Source organism: Perissodus microlepis, chromosome 16 (genome assembly GCF_051167445.1).
Source record: "Perissodus microlepis isolate ML-2025 ecotype Zambia chromosome 16, ASM5116744v1, whole genome shotgun sequence".
NCBI classification, from domain to species: domain Eukaryota; kingdom Metazoa; phylum Chordata; class Actinopteri; order Cichliformes; family Cichlidae; genus Perissodus; species Perissodus microlepis.
Genome location: NC_140476.1, coordinates 26738886 through 26752700, shown reverse-complemented (window position 1 = coordinate 26752700; position 13815 = coordinate 26738886). Strand labels below are relative to the sequence as shown.

Sequence of the window (13815 nt, the reverse complement as noted above, 5' to 3'; positions counted from 1 at the left end):
TTTTCGTTTGTTTGTTTTTTATTCAAATATAATCATTAATTGGTCACAATATTCAGAAACTGTTTCATGGTTCATGTCTTTTTTTCATTTTGTAAAAGATCATTGTTCAAAGGTGTTCTTCACCTTTGAACAGACAATGATATCATTTTGTAAATGATATCATTGTCTGTTCAAATGTGTTCTTCACATACTGCCTGAAATATTGTCAGAAACAGAATACAACTGTGGCAGCAGGAATTAGCTGCTAGCTAATTGTGTTTTCGGTCATATTTCTTGCAAAAAAAGAAACGAGTAATGGATAATTGTATCTTTTTTAAAACAACAGAAAATAACTAAACACTATAGCTTTCATAGTTTTGCCTGTTTTTGTCTATCGCAACAATGTAATGGTTCAAATGTTGTGGAGGGTATGAAAGCACCAGCACCACTTTTTGCAACGCAGTACAAAACCATGACACCATGGCACATCCACCATGTTGTAAAAATGTTTCTAAAGTTGTACTGTTGTACCTCCCTCCTGATCTCTTCCATACATAAGCCCCTTTTTCCATTAGTACTTACCTCGGATTGACTAACCACTGATCGCCTCAGATTGACTGGTTTTACATTAAAATCCAGTACAACCTAACCTGCGTGGTTATTATAATAGCAGCGCGTCCGAGCGCCCTGTGACATAATTAATATGCAACACAAACGCTACAAAAAAAGGTGGACATCGAGGCAAGAATATACCTGCTGCTCAGTGTGTGGCTTTTCTTTATATTCAGGGACCACGGCGTTGTTTTTTTGTAGTCATGTTGCCAGGTTTCAAAACTGGCGTTTTTAATTTTTGCGAATGAGACACACTCATGACTCACTGAGTGACGCTACTTACCAGCCAATCGGTGGCATGCAGTCTGACGACATCACATTTTAGTACCTGCTTGAATCGCTTGGAACCCCAAACGAGCAGGTCCTATGACCTAATGGAAAACCCTGAAAACTGTGGCGAACCGCGCCGAGTTGACCTGGAAAAGGGGCTATTCTGTAAACATTCCAAACCAAAAATGTTCAAGTTTGGATTCATCCCTCCATAAGAAATGTTTCCATTTTTAAGCTGTCTCGTTTCAGAGACATGTGCTATTATAATATATGGATATATGTTAATAAATGTTCCTATTAAGTGCCAATCATAAATTGAAATCTGTAGGAGAACAAGAAAAAACAATCAAATCTAACACCATGCTTTGGAACAAAGTCACCAAACTTTTATCGTGTTTGTTTGTTTGTTGTTGTCTTTAGTTTTGTTTTAAAGATTTTTCTGGTATGGCTTTTCTACACACATTATAAGAGCTTTGCCTTACATAAAAACACCATAAGGGTAAGTGCTGCTGTGAACAGTGTTGAGTGAAACGTTACAAAGTAACATGTTATGGTAATTACATTTTATTTTTCAGTATTGCTGTGATTTAACACGTCGCTGTACTAAATTCAGTAGTTGCATTACAGTCACAGTTATTTCATTAGTCGCGTTATAAAGGTTCTTCAGTTATCTGCATGCCGGGTGGATAGAAAGACAAAAACAAACAAAGATGATCTTTTTTGTTCCTCTGCTGCCATTATCTGATTTCATTTTATGTGGCTGAAGAAGGAAAATGGCGGAGTGATCTTCAGCCTTTGACAAGTAGAGATATGGACATTACTTTTAATTTTATTGGACAAAAGGAGGAGAGAGTGATTGGAAATTGGAAAGTGCATCCAAGGCAGAAACCAGATTATACTGGCAACAGAACTTTGGCTCTTTGCAAGTTTTTGGACAGACAGCATGCTAACACAAAGCTAGCAAAGACCCCAGAGTACTGTTAAAGCTGAATGGATTGATCTTCATCATGTAACAGAAGCAGTGATGAGCAGTCAGGGTTGTAACTGCCATTTCTACCTGTTCACGTTTTTAAAAGTAGAAAAAAAAGTGCGGACTTAAAACTATATACCAGTTTTTGAATTGTGTCGATGGGCCACGTAAAACCAGAGTTATAATAAAAAATACACGCAATGTTTTTTTCTGAACAAAACAGTGGCGTTTACAGCGGGAAGAACGGTAAAAACAGCGTTTTCTACAGACAGCGCTAGCAAACACTCTCCGCTTGTGAGTGAAAAAAGAAAAAGAAAAAACACCCCTTCCCTATTGGTGTTAGAGTTTACCATGTCAGCCAATCAAAAAAATGATATGGCAACATGTGGTACTTGGTTGTTTAGGGAGAAGGGGAAGTTTTTAGGAGTGACACCCGCGACGGAAAGCAGGCGAGCAAAAGAAAGAGAGCGCAAGTTTTCATATGTGAGACATTAGTGACGTTTAGCGTGTTTGGAGGCTGTAGTTAGTGTGTTGTGTAGTTATTGTCTTGTATTGTGTGTCAGTTAGACTGCTGAATTTCATATTTGCTCTAAAAAAGCCGTCAAAGGCAGATTCCAGTGTAAACGCTGTTCCCACATGGAAAACTGGACTCATGCACCTCCTGCTGTCAGACCTGCAGGGTTTAGGCCTGTGGTGTTCTCCTCTGTCTTATACTGAACACAAACTACATTTTTTGGACTGGCACAATTAATTTGTGTGCCTTCTTTTTTGATGCAGAACACCTGATTGTTCTGTAAATAGATTTAAATGGTTATATAAAAAAAGCCTGAGGCCTTGGCTGCATTTTTAGGTAAATAGTACCATATAACTTTGTTGTTTGCAAAACTTGTGCATAATTTTTAGAGATGTACAATTTCTATTTGCATTTCAAGTTATGAACATGTTTGTGGGTTTTACAGTAAAAAATATAACTTTTTTCTACTCGGATTTTGAATTTTTTGTCTGAATTTAGATCAACTGTGCTAATATAGTATACCAAAATGAAAAAATAACTCAAATTTCAGATATTTGAGGTTGTGCTGAAAATAATGATACCAAACAAGGCAAGAAAAACATATTTTAAAGGTGAAATATAGAGGTAAAATCAAAAGTAGTCAAAAACGGAAAATTATACCCTGGACCCGAGAGGGTTAATGTACCAAATGGTATACCAAATGACTTTCTCTATCAATAATGTGCTACATTATTATTATATGTTAAATGTCTTAAAATTAAACTACATTCCTTGACTAATAACCCCAACACTGGTTGTCAAATAGTGCTTAGTACTCTATGCTTTCAATTATACAGGCCTAGAAAAGGGTTAACAACCCACTGGCAACCTCCTGTCACTAGCAACAAAATGTGCATTCTGACACTGTTTGCCGAGTGGTTGCTGGCTATCACTGGGTCAGACTGGCTGAAAACTAGGGGTGCAATGATACACAAAATTCACGGTTCAGTTTGGTTCGATACTTTGGTGTCACGGTTCGATATTTTTTTTTATACAAAAAATGTTCATGCCTTTTTAATTTGTCATTTATTAAAATTATAAATATATATTTTAACTAAAAAGTACAGTTTTTAAATTTAATGTTGCTGAAACAACAACAAAAAAAAAAAAGAAGTGATTTCTCGATCTATCTGATCGAGAAATACCTCATCTTTGGAAAAGAGAGTTCATTACAGAGAAATGGCTCTTTCCAAATAAAAACTATACTATACCCTTCTTCTGAGGTATATTCTCAACAGCATATTAAACATATCAGGTCCACATAAGGCGAATCATGTGCTAACGGCTGTCTAAATGACTCGGATAGAGTTTGTAGCATGCGTGCTTGTTGTTTTTTATGTGCTTCCACTTGTCTTTGATGATGTCGGCGTAAATGTGCAGTCATATTTGTTGTGTTCCCACTAGTGCTGTCAGCGTTAATCTCGTTAAAATGACGTTAACGCCATAACGCGGCAAATCTCCGTTAGTGAGTTACCGCGGATCGCCCCATGCGTGGGGCTGGACGGCGTCAACACATTAAGGCAAGGCAAGGCAAGTTTATTTGTATAGCACAATTCAACAACAAGGTGATTCAAAGTGCTTTACAGAGACATTAGAAACAAAAACAAATAAAAAGCATGATTTAAAATTGATTAAAACAAGCAAACAAACTAATTAACAAACAAACAAACAAACAAAACAGTATATAAAATCAAAACAGATAAAATCAGAACAGTAGATAAAATCAGTAGTTAAAATGTAAGTTTTGAAATTTAAGCTTAAGTGCGGATTTGGTGCTTTATTTAAATGCAGCTGAGAATAAGTGAGTCTTCAACCTGGATTTAAATAAACTGAGTGTTTCAGCTGATCTGAGGCTTTCTGGAAGTTTGTTCCAGATATAAGGAGCATAAAAGCTGAATGCAGCTTCTCCGTGTCTGGTTCTGACTCTGGGAACTGATAAAAGACCGGATCCAGATGACCTGAGGGATCTGGAAGGTTCATACTGGGTCAGGAGGTCTTTGATGTATTTTGGTCCTAAACCATTCAGAGCTTTATAGACCAGCATCAGAACTTTAAAGTCTATCCTCTGACGGACAGGCAGCCAGTGTAAAGACCTCAGAGCTGGACTGATGTGGTCCACTTTTTTGGTCTTAGTGAGGACTCGAGCAGCAGAGTTCTGAATGAGCTGTAGTTGTCTGACTGATTTTTTAGGTAGACCTGTAAAGATGCTGTTACAGTAGTCAAGCCTACTAAAGATGAATGCATGGACTAGTTTTTCCAGGTCCTGTTGAGACATCAGATCTTTTATCCTTGAAATATTCTTGAGGTGATAGTAAGCTGATTTTGTTACTGTCTTAATGTGTTTTTCTAAGTTTAGGTCTGCATCCATCACTACACCCAAATTTCTCGCCTGGTTTGTGGTTTTTAGGTGTATAGATTGAAGTTCTCTGGTGGCCTGTAATCGTTTTTCTTTGGCGCCAAAGACTATTACCTCAGTTTTGTTTTTGTTTAGCTGGAGAAAATTGTGGCACAACCAGTCATTAATTTCCTCAATGCATTTACCAAGAGCCTGTACAGGGCCTCGGTCTCCTGGTGACATTGTGATATATATTTGTGTGTCATCTGCATAGCTGTGATAGTTTATTTTGTTGTTCTTTATAATCTGTGCCAGTGGGAGCATGTAAATGTTAAACAGAAGGGGTCCAAAGATGGAACTAGATGGATGGTTAACTAGCTAACTGCGCTAACGCACTAGTTCCCGCCAATGTAATTGAGCATTGCGTGGCACATCTGAAATATTGTTTTACTTTTGTCCATGACGCGCTTACCATCAGGGTCATACTTCACATGAAAACCAAAATAGTTCCAAACGCCAGATCTGGATGAGGGTGGGGGAGGTTCAATTTCAGGTAGCGTTGAGGCAGTTGCCATGTTGCAACGAGCTTAACTTCTGTCTGGCTAGCTTGCGCTGCGCTCAGTGGATCTGCGCTCGACAGTGCAGCCTAGGCGGAGTAGTCGAACGCAGATCCACTGAGCTCTCAACACAGACAGTATCGTCAGAAGAAAAGTTGATAAAATAAAAAAAAATTTGTATTGTTCGACACATATGCGTACCGAACTGAAAGCACTGTATCGAACGGTTCAATACCAATACATGTATTGTTGCACCCCTATTGAAAACAGTGTCAAAAAAAACCATAACATGATTGCTTTAATCACCAAAATGTTGCTGTGGCTACTCAGAGGGAAGATTCAAGCTTTTCAAGTTGGCCTTGTTGCCAGGCAGCTGTCACGAACCAGGCCGTACGGTCATGACAAAGAAAACCCCAGACATGGTTAGGAATGGATTCCAAGCTGCTTTATTCTTTTAAAACAAATAAAACAGAAAAGAAACCCTACTGTCAAAAACAAACAGTGGTGTGTGTAATCAGTACCATCAGTAGTGTGTGAAGGAATGGATGAGTGGAAGATGATGCATGTAACCAAACCTAACGCAGCCAGAATCCAACTTGGTGTCTCAGGGCCAACCCAAATTATGCCCTAAAGGCTTTATATATCGAGTCCTGATACGCTGGCCCAGGTGTTGCCAGTGTCACTGATTGTAAATGGGAACTCCTCCTCTCCAATGCCTGCAAACAAGACACACATGAGCCAAAAGGAAGGCAGGGTGCAGTGGGTCATCACACCCCTCCCCATAAGACCGGAGTCCTCCACAGGATCTCCGTTCCCTGAAAAAAAAAAGAAAATGTCAAAACCCAGAGAGCACAATACAATCCTCCCCAGGGTACACTAAACTATTCAGAAATTGGAGCTCGAGACAGTGCATCTGCAACCCCATTATCACGGCCTTTAATGTGTCAGACATTCAAAACATAGGACTGCAGAAACAGTGACCACCTAATCAGTCTCTGATTAGGGCAACGCAACGAATGCAAAAAGGTCAGTGGGTTGTGGTCTGTATAAACTACTATGGGCTTTACCCCAGAGTCCACATAGACAGCAAAGTGCTGCAAAGCCCAAGTCAAAGACAGGGCTTCTTTCTCAATCACAGAGTAGTTTAACTGGTACCGGTTAAACTTCTTAGAAAAGAAACTGATTTGTCTATCAACCCCCTGTTCATCTGCTTGCAACAGGACAGCTCCAGCCCCTACAAAGCTTGCATCCACCTGCAAAACAAAAGGGTGGTCAAATCTTGGTGCAACCAGAACAGGTGTTGAACACAAAAGGGACTTAATACCATCAAAGGCTTCTTGGCAATCCGTTGACCACACAAATGGGACCTTGGTCTTTAACAAGTTGGTGAGTGGTACAACCACAGTGGAAAAGTTTTTACAAACACCACGATAATACCCCACCATTCCCAGAAACCACATCAATTCCTTCTTTGTAGAAGGTGGTGGAAAATGCTGGACTGCCATCACTTTAGCCTGGACCGGAGCGACACACCCTTGTCCAACCACCCGACCCAGGTAAGTTACAGTAGCCCGAGCAAAATCACATTTTGCAAGATTTACTGTGAGGTTTGGTTCCGTCAAACGGTCAAACAGAGCCCTAATTCTCTGTACATGAGAAGCCCAAGACTCACTGTAGACCACCAAGTCATCTAAATATACAGCGCAACCCGCCAACCCAGCCACAACACGATTCATAAGACGCTGAAATGTGGCTGGTGCATTCCTCAACCCAAACGGCATTACTTTATAAGAATACAGCCCTGATGGAATAATAAATGTTGCCACTTCCTGCGCTCTCTTTGACAGGGGAACCTGCCAATAGCCTTTCAGCAGATCAAACTTGCTGACATACTTGGCTGCACCAACTTGGTCCACACAGTCCTCCATACGAGGCAATGGAAAGGAGTCAGGTTTGGTAACCCAGTTAACTTTTCGAAAGTCAGTACGGGGCGATCATGGCTCAAGAGTTGGGAGTTCGCCTTGTAATCGGAAGGTTGCCGGTTCGAGCCCCGGCTTGGACAGTCTCGGTCGTTGTGTCCTTGGGCAAGACACTTCACCCGTTGCCTACTGATGGTGGTCAGAGGGCCCGGTGGCGCCAGTGTCCGGCAGCCTCGCCTCTGTCAGTGCGCCCCAGGGTGGCTGTGGCTACAATGTAGCTTGCCATCACCAGTGTGTGAATGTGTGTGTGGATGACTGGATATGTAAAGCGCTTTGGCGTCCTTAGGGACCAGTAAAGCGCTATATAAATACAGGCCATTTACAAACACGGAGACGCCCAACTAGATGAAGAAGGCCCAGCGATGTCATGCTTAACCATGCACTCTACCTCAGCATCCAGATACTCACGCTTAGCAGGAGAAACTCTATAGAAATGCTGCCGAATATTTTCGGCAAAAATATTCCCCTACATCAATATCATGCTCCACCCAGTCTGTACGAGAAGGCACATCACCACACAAACCTGAATACTTCATAAGAAGGCCTTCAAGTTCAGCTGCCTGAGCAGTAAATGCCCCAGAAGACACCCCAAGTTCTCAAGGGTCTCCGAATTCTTCAGGCACCCAGACAACAACCCCTCATCCGGTTCGACATCTGCATCGGAACCTTCCCTTGTGATGACACTTACTTCATTAACTACCAAAACAGGATCCACCCCCGTCACCCCATCCTGGATAGCAGAACAAGATACACTAGTAGACTGATCATAATAAGCTTTTAACAAATTAACATGAACAACTTCACTGGCTTCCGGTGACCAGGAGTTGAAATCAAATAGTTCTGATCCGAAACACGCTTGACAACTGTAAAAGGACTGGAAAACTTAGCCTGAAAAGGAGAGCTCACCAACGGACAGAGAGCCAAAACTTTGTCACCAGGGCTGAACTCGCGCACTATAGCGTGACGATCATGCCTTGCTTTCCTTGCTTTTCATCTTTGCCTGCGACACTGCCAACGTGCCTCTTGCCAGCTCACCTGCAACATATAACCTGTGTCTGAAGCGATTCACATAATCAATCAAATTCATGGGTGGGTCTGCTTCCATCCACCCATCCTTAACCCTTTAAGACCTACCATAGAACCAAGTCCGCCAGAGCTTACTTTATATTTTTACATGCTGTAGTGCCATTTTTGGGAGCATTTCAAGTTGCTATACATCAATACAACTGTTATAGCCCATATTTTAATAATATGTATGCATTAAGTCCATAGTAACTACATTAATTGCAAAAAAAGTGCAATAAACTACAAAAGAATTGAAAATCGTTTTTGTTTTTTTTACATATATTTCTACTTGGAGAAATTTAAGAGGCTTATCCCTCAAAACTTTAAATACAAAAAAGTTGCAAAAAATAGTTTACAACAACAGGAAATTTATTTTGAGTGTCTTCATAGTTTTATTTTTGAGATACAGCAATTTTTATATACTGCAGGAAAAACGAAAAACAATCCTATGATGCAAATTTGCAAAGAAAACAGCATGTGCATCAAAATAAACTATTTCCAGCAGTGCAATTCGAGTTCTAAGCATCCCAGAAACTATTGAGAAAAGCATAAAGTCAAACATGACTTATAAAAACACCAGTATAGGCTTTTAAGGCCTACAAGTAAAAAACTACATTTTCCGCGAAAATGACGTCACTTCCGATTTCGGGAAGGAAATGGCGGACATGCAATCGTTCGCGCTGACATCTGTTTCAATGTGGAAAGTGTTACGAACAGCTGATTGGATCGGCAAAGCGTGCTTCTGGAATATTATGTTTTTGTTCCTGCAAGCGCTTTTTATGCAATTTTTGCAAAGCTATATGTGGAAGGAAACCGGGAATTCTAGTCCACACCCTACTGGCAATAATGTGGCAATGTGCACATGTAGGTCCTGAGTAGCCTGTCCACAGGGCTTCCGAATGGGACCTAAGCAGGCAAGTCTGGGGAATTTCTGCAGCAGACATGGTGCTACAATATGAGTGTTTCTATTTGTGAACCTCTGCATTATCCCGCTTGAGTCTCAGAAAGAGTAAAACTCCTTTTCTGTGATTCATGGACCTGTTGTATTTTCTACAGCAGTGTGTTTGTAACAAATGATCTTATTCAACCAGGAAGGTTCCTGCAATACAGAATTTGTGATTCCCATATGGTACATTGCAGAGACTAATAAGCTTTATTTTTTAACCTTTATTGTTGCAGTTGCTGTTATCATAAGGATGTAGGTTACAGCCATTGCTCTAAGACTGTGTAAACAGGACTTGGTGCTCCTTTATTTTGAAAAGCACATTAATTTACAAAAAAGGCAGCTTTTTTAGTTAGCTAATGTTACTAGGATGTACCATTTTCAGAAACCAATGTAACCCTAAGAACATTGGGCTAGATGTGGTCAGTAAGTACTAGCCAGATTAATACAATACTATCAGCAAGTGGTCAGCCTGGATTCAGTGTGCACTGAAGGGGGCATTACAGACGCTGAAAGAATGATGAGGGGAGGAGTTTAGAGAAGGTGTGAGGATCAGTTATATTCTGCTCACATTGCTGCCAGAGCTGCAGCTCTCTGCAGGTGTGTGAAGATGGAGACCCAGGACGAAGCAGAGCTCTGCTTTCCACAACTCTTCAACATCTCCTGCAAGAAGCCTAAAACATCTCTGTCTCAAGTTTTGCTCCCTTACGTTGTGGTGTTTTCAGTCTCTCTGCTAACTGTGGCTCTCAACCTTCTCGTCATTGTCTCAGTCTCCCACTTCAGGCAGAGATTTACTTTTTTAAACTTCTGCTGTGGCTTTACTACTACTACAACTCTACTACTAATTACGACTAAATTTAAGTTAATTTATATCTCATGGGTAGACTATTATCGGACAATAATGTGCAAATCTATAGATTCTATCTTCTACTACCCTTTCAACTGTCTACACTTTTGGATAGGACAGCTGCAATAATTTTGTTTGTTTAGATTGTTTTAGTATAGAAATAATGACTTCTTGATATTTCTCTCTCTTCTTTCAGACAGCTCCACACACCCACTAACATCCTCCTCCTCTCTCTGGCTGTCTCAGACTTTCTCATTGGTCTGTTGTTGATACCGGCAAAAGTCCTACGAGACACAGCTTGTTGGTTTCTTGGTCAGCTCACATGTTCTCTGTGTAGTTATATATGCTTCATCATTACCTCTGCCTCAGTGGGCATTATGGTGCTGATATCAGTCGACCGCTATGTGGCTATTTGTGACCCTTTGCATTACCCCACCAGAATCACTGACAGAAGAGTGAAACTCTGCGTCTGTCTGTGTTGGCTCTGCTCGGTTTTTTACAACATACTATTTATAAAGGACGACCTGCTTCAACGAGAACGACATACTTCCTGTTATGGAGAATGTGTATTTGTCATAGACTACATTGTAGGAACCACTGACATTGTTTTAACTTTTATTGCTCCAGTTACTGTCATCGTATTTCTGTATATGAGAGTATTTGTGGTGGCTGTGTCTCAGGCCCGTGCCATGCGCTCTCATGTTACAGCTGTCACACTGCAGCTCTCAGTGACTCTAACAGCAAAGAAATCAGAACTAAAAGCAGCCAGGACTCTGGGTGTTCTTGTTCTTGTGTTTCTATTATGTTTCTGCCCATATTACATTGTTTCACTTTTAGGAAACGAGTTGTTCAACAGCTCATCTGCATCCATTGTGATCTATCTGTATTATTTTAACTCCTGTCTAAATCCTTTGATTTATGCTATGTTCTACCCCTGGTTTAGAAAAGCTGTGAAATTAGTTGTCACTCTACAGATACTTCAGCCGGGCTCCTGCGAGGTCAGCATACTGTAGAAGAAAGAGATCTTTCCAAAAAGATGTTTATGATAAAAACTGAACAACCAGCTGTTAAAACCCTTTCTGTCACTTTAAGAGAACAAGGAGAATAAGGTGTGTTGTTCACCTTATTAGACATATTCTAAAAATTGGAAATTATTACATATCCAGGATATTTATGTTTATCCAGATCAATGACAGTTTCTGTAATCATTTTTGAAGTAATTCTGTATTTTTGTCTGATTCTGCAATTAAGACCACTATTATTGATGCCATAGAAATAAAAGGGAAGTGGTTTTTTTTTTGTTTGTTTTTTATTCAAATATAATCATTAATTGGTCACAATATTCAGAAACTGTTTCATGGTTCATGTCTTTTTTTCATTTTGTAAAAGATCATTGTTCAAAGGTGTTCTTCACCTTTGAACAGACAATGATATCATTTTGTAAATGATATCATTGTCTGTTCAAATGTGTTCTTCACATACTGCCTGAAATATTGTCAGAAACAGAATACAACTGTGGCAGCAGGAATTAGCTGCTAGCTAATTGTGTTTTCGGTCATATTTCTTGCAAAAAAAGAAACGAGTAATGGATAATTGTATCTTTTTTTATGTTAAAACAACAGAAAATAACTAAACACTATAGCTTTCATAGTTTTGCCTGTTTTTGTCCATCGCAACAATGTACAGGGTTTGTGCAGGGTTTAGGCCTGTGGTGTTCTCCTCTGTCTTATACTGAACACAAACTACATTTTTTGGACTGGCACAATTAATTTGTGTGCCTTCTTTTTTGATGCAGAACACCTGATTGTTCTGTAAATAGATTTAAATGGTTATATAAAAAACGCCTGAGGCCTTGGCTGCATTTTTAGGTAAATAGTACCATATAACTTTTTTGTTTGCAAAACTTGTGCATAATTTTTAGAGATGTACAATTTCTATTTGCATTTCAAGTTATGAAAATGATTCGTTGAACATGTTTGTGGGTTTTACAGTAAAAAATATAACTTTTTTCTACTCGGATTTTGAATTTTTTGTCTGAATTTAGATCAACTGTGCTAATATAGTATACCAAAATGAAAAAATAACTCAAATTTCAGATATTTGAGGTTGTGCTGAAAATAATGATACCAAACAAGGCAAGAAAAACATATTTTAAAGGTGAAATATAGAGGTAAAATCAAAAGTAGTCAAAAACGGAAAATTATACCCTGGACCCGAGAGGGTTAATGTACCAAATGGTATACCAAATGACTTTCTCTATCAATAATGTGCTACATTATTATTATATGTTAAATGTCTTAAAATTAAACTACATTCCTTGACTAATAACCCCAACACTGGTTGTCAAATAGTGCTTAGTACTCTATGCTTTCAATTATACAGGCCTAGAAAAGGGTTAACAACCCACTGGCAACCTCCTGTCACTAGCAACAAAATGTGCATTCTGACACTGTTTGCTGAGTGGTTGCTGGCTATCACTGGGTCAGACTGGCTGAAAACTAGGGGTGCAATGATACACAAAATTCACGGTTCAGTTTGGTTCGATACTTTGGTGTCACGGTTCGATATTTTTTTTATACAAAAAATGTTCATGTCTTTTTAATTTGTCATTTATTAAAATTATAAATATATATTTTAACTAAAAAGTACAGTTTTTAAATTTAATGTTGCTGAAACAACAACAAAAAAAAAAAAGAAGTGATTTCTCGATCAGATAGATCGAGAAATACCTCATCTTTGGAAAAGAGAGTTTATTACAGAGAAATGGCTCTTTCCAAATAAAAACTATACTATACCCTTCTTCTGAGGTATATTCTCAACAGCATATTAAACATATCAGGTCCACATAAGGCGAATCATGTGCTAACGGCTGTCTAAATGACTCGGATAGAGTTTGTAGCATGCGTGCTTGTTGTTTTTTATGTGCTTCCACTTGTCTTTGCACTAGGATGATGTCGGCGTAAATGTGCAGTCATATTTGTTGTGTTCCCACTAGTGCTGTCAGCGTTAATCTCGTTAAAATGACGTTAATGCCATAACGTGGCAAATCTCCGTTAGCGAGTTACCGCGGATCGCCCCATGCGTGGGGCTGGACGGCATCAACACATTAAGGCAAGGCAAGGCAAGTTTATTTGTATAGCACAATTCAACAACAAGGTGATTCAAAGTGCTTTACAGAGACATTAGAAACAAAAACAAATAAAAAGCATGATTTAAAATTGATTAAAACAAGCAAACAAACTAACTAACTAATTAACAAACAAACAAACAAACAAAACAGTATATAAAATCAAAACAGATAAAATCAGAACAGTAGATAAAATCAGTAGTTAAAATGTAAGTTTTGAAATTTAAGCTTAAGTGCGGATTTGGTGCTTTATTTAAATGCAGCTGAGAATAAGTGAGTCTTCAACCTGGATTTAAATAAACTGAGTGTTTCAGCTGATCTGAGGCTTTCTGGAAGTTTGTTCCAGATATAAGGAGCATAAAAGCTGAATGCAGCTTCTCCGTGTCTGGTTCTGACTCTGGGAACTGATAAAAGACCGGATCCAGATGACCTGAGGGATCTGGAAGGTTCATACTGGGTCAGGAGGTCTTTGATGTATTTTGGTCCTAAACCATTCAGAGCTTTATAGACCAGCATCAGAACTTTAAAGTCTATCCTCTGACGGACAGGCAGCCAGTGTAAAGACCTCAGAGCTGGAC

At 39.3% G+C, this 13815-nt stretch overlaps 1 protein-coding gene across 1 annotated transcript; it reads left to right on the top strand.

Annotated features, from left to right (window-relative positions):
• The first annotated feature begins 9873 nt into the window (after positions 1-9873).
• LOC146371051 (trace amine-associated receptor 13c-like) lies at positions 9874-11123 on the top strand. Its single transcript, XM_084907936.1, has 2 exons — positions 9874-10046; positions 10307-11123. The coding sequence occupies exons 1-2, from the start codon at positions 9874-9876 to the stop codon at positions 11121-11123; spliced, it is 990 nt and encodes a 329-aa protein (XP_084764062.1).
• The last annotated feature ends 2692 nt before the right edge of the window (positions 11124-13815 follow it).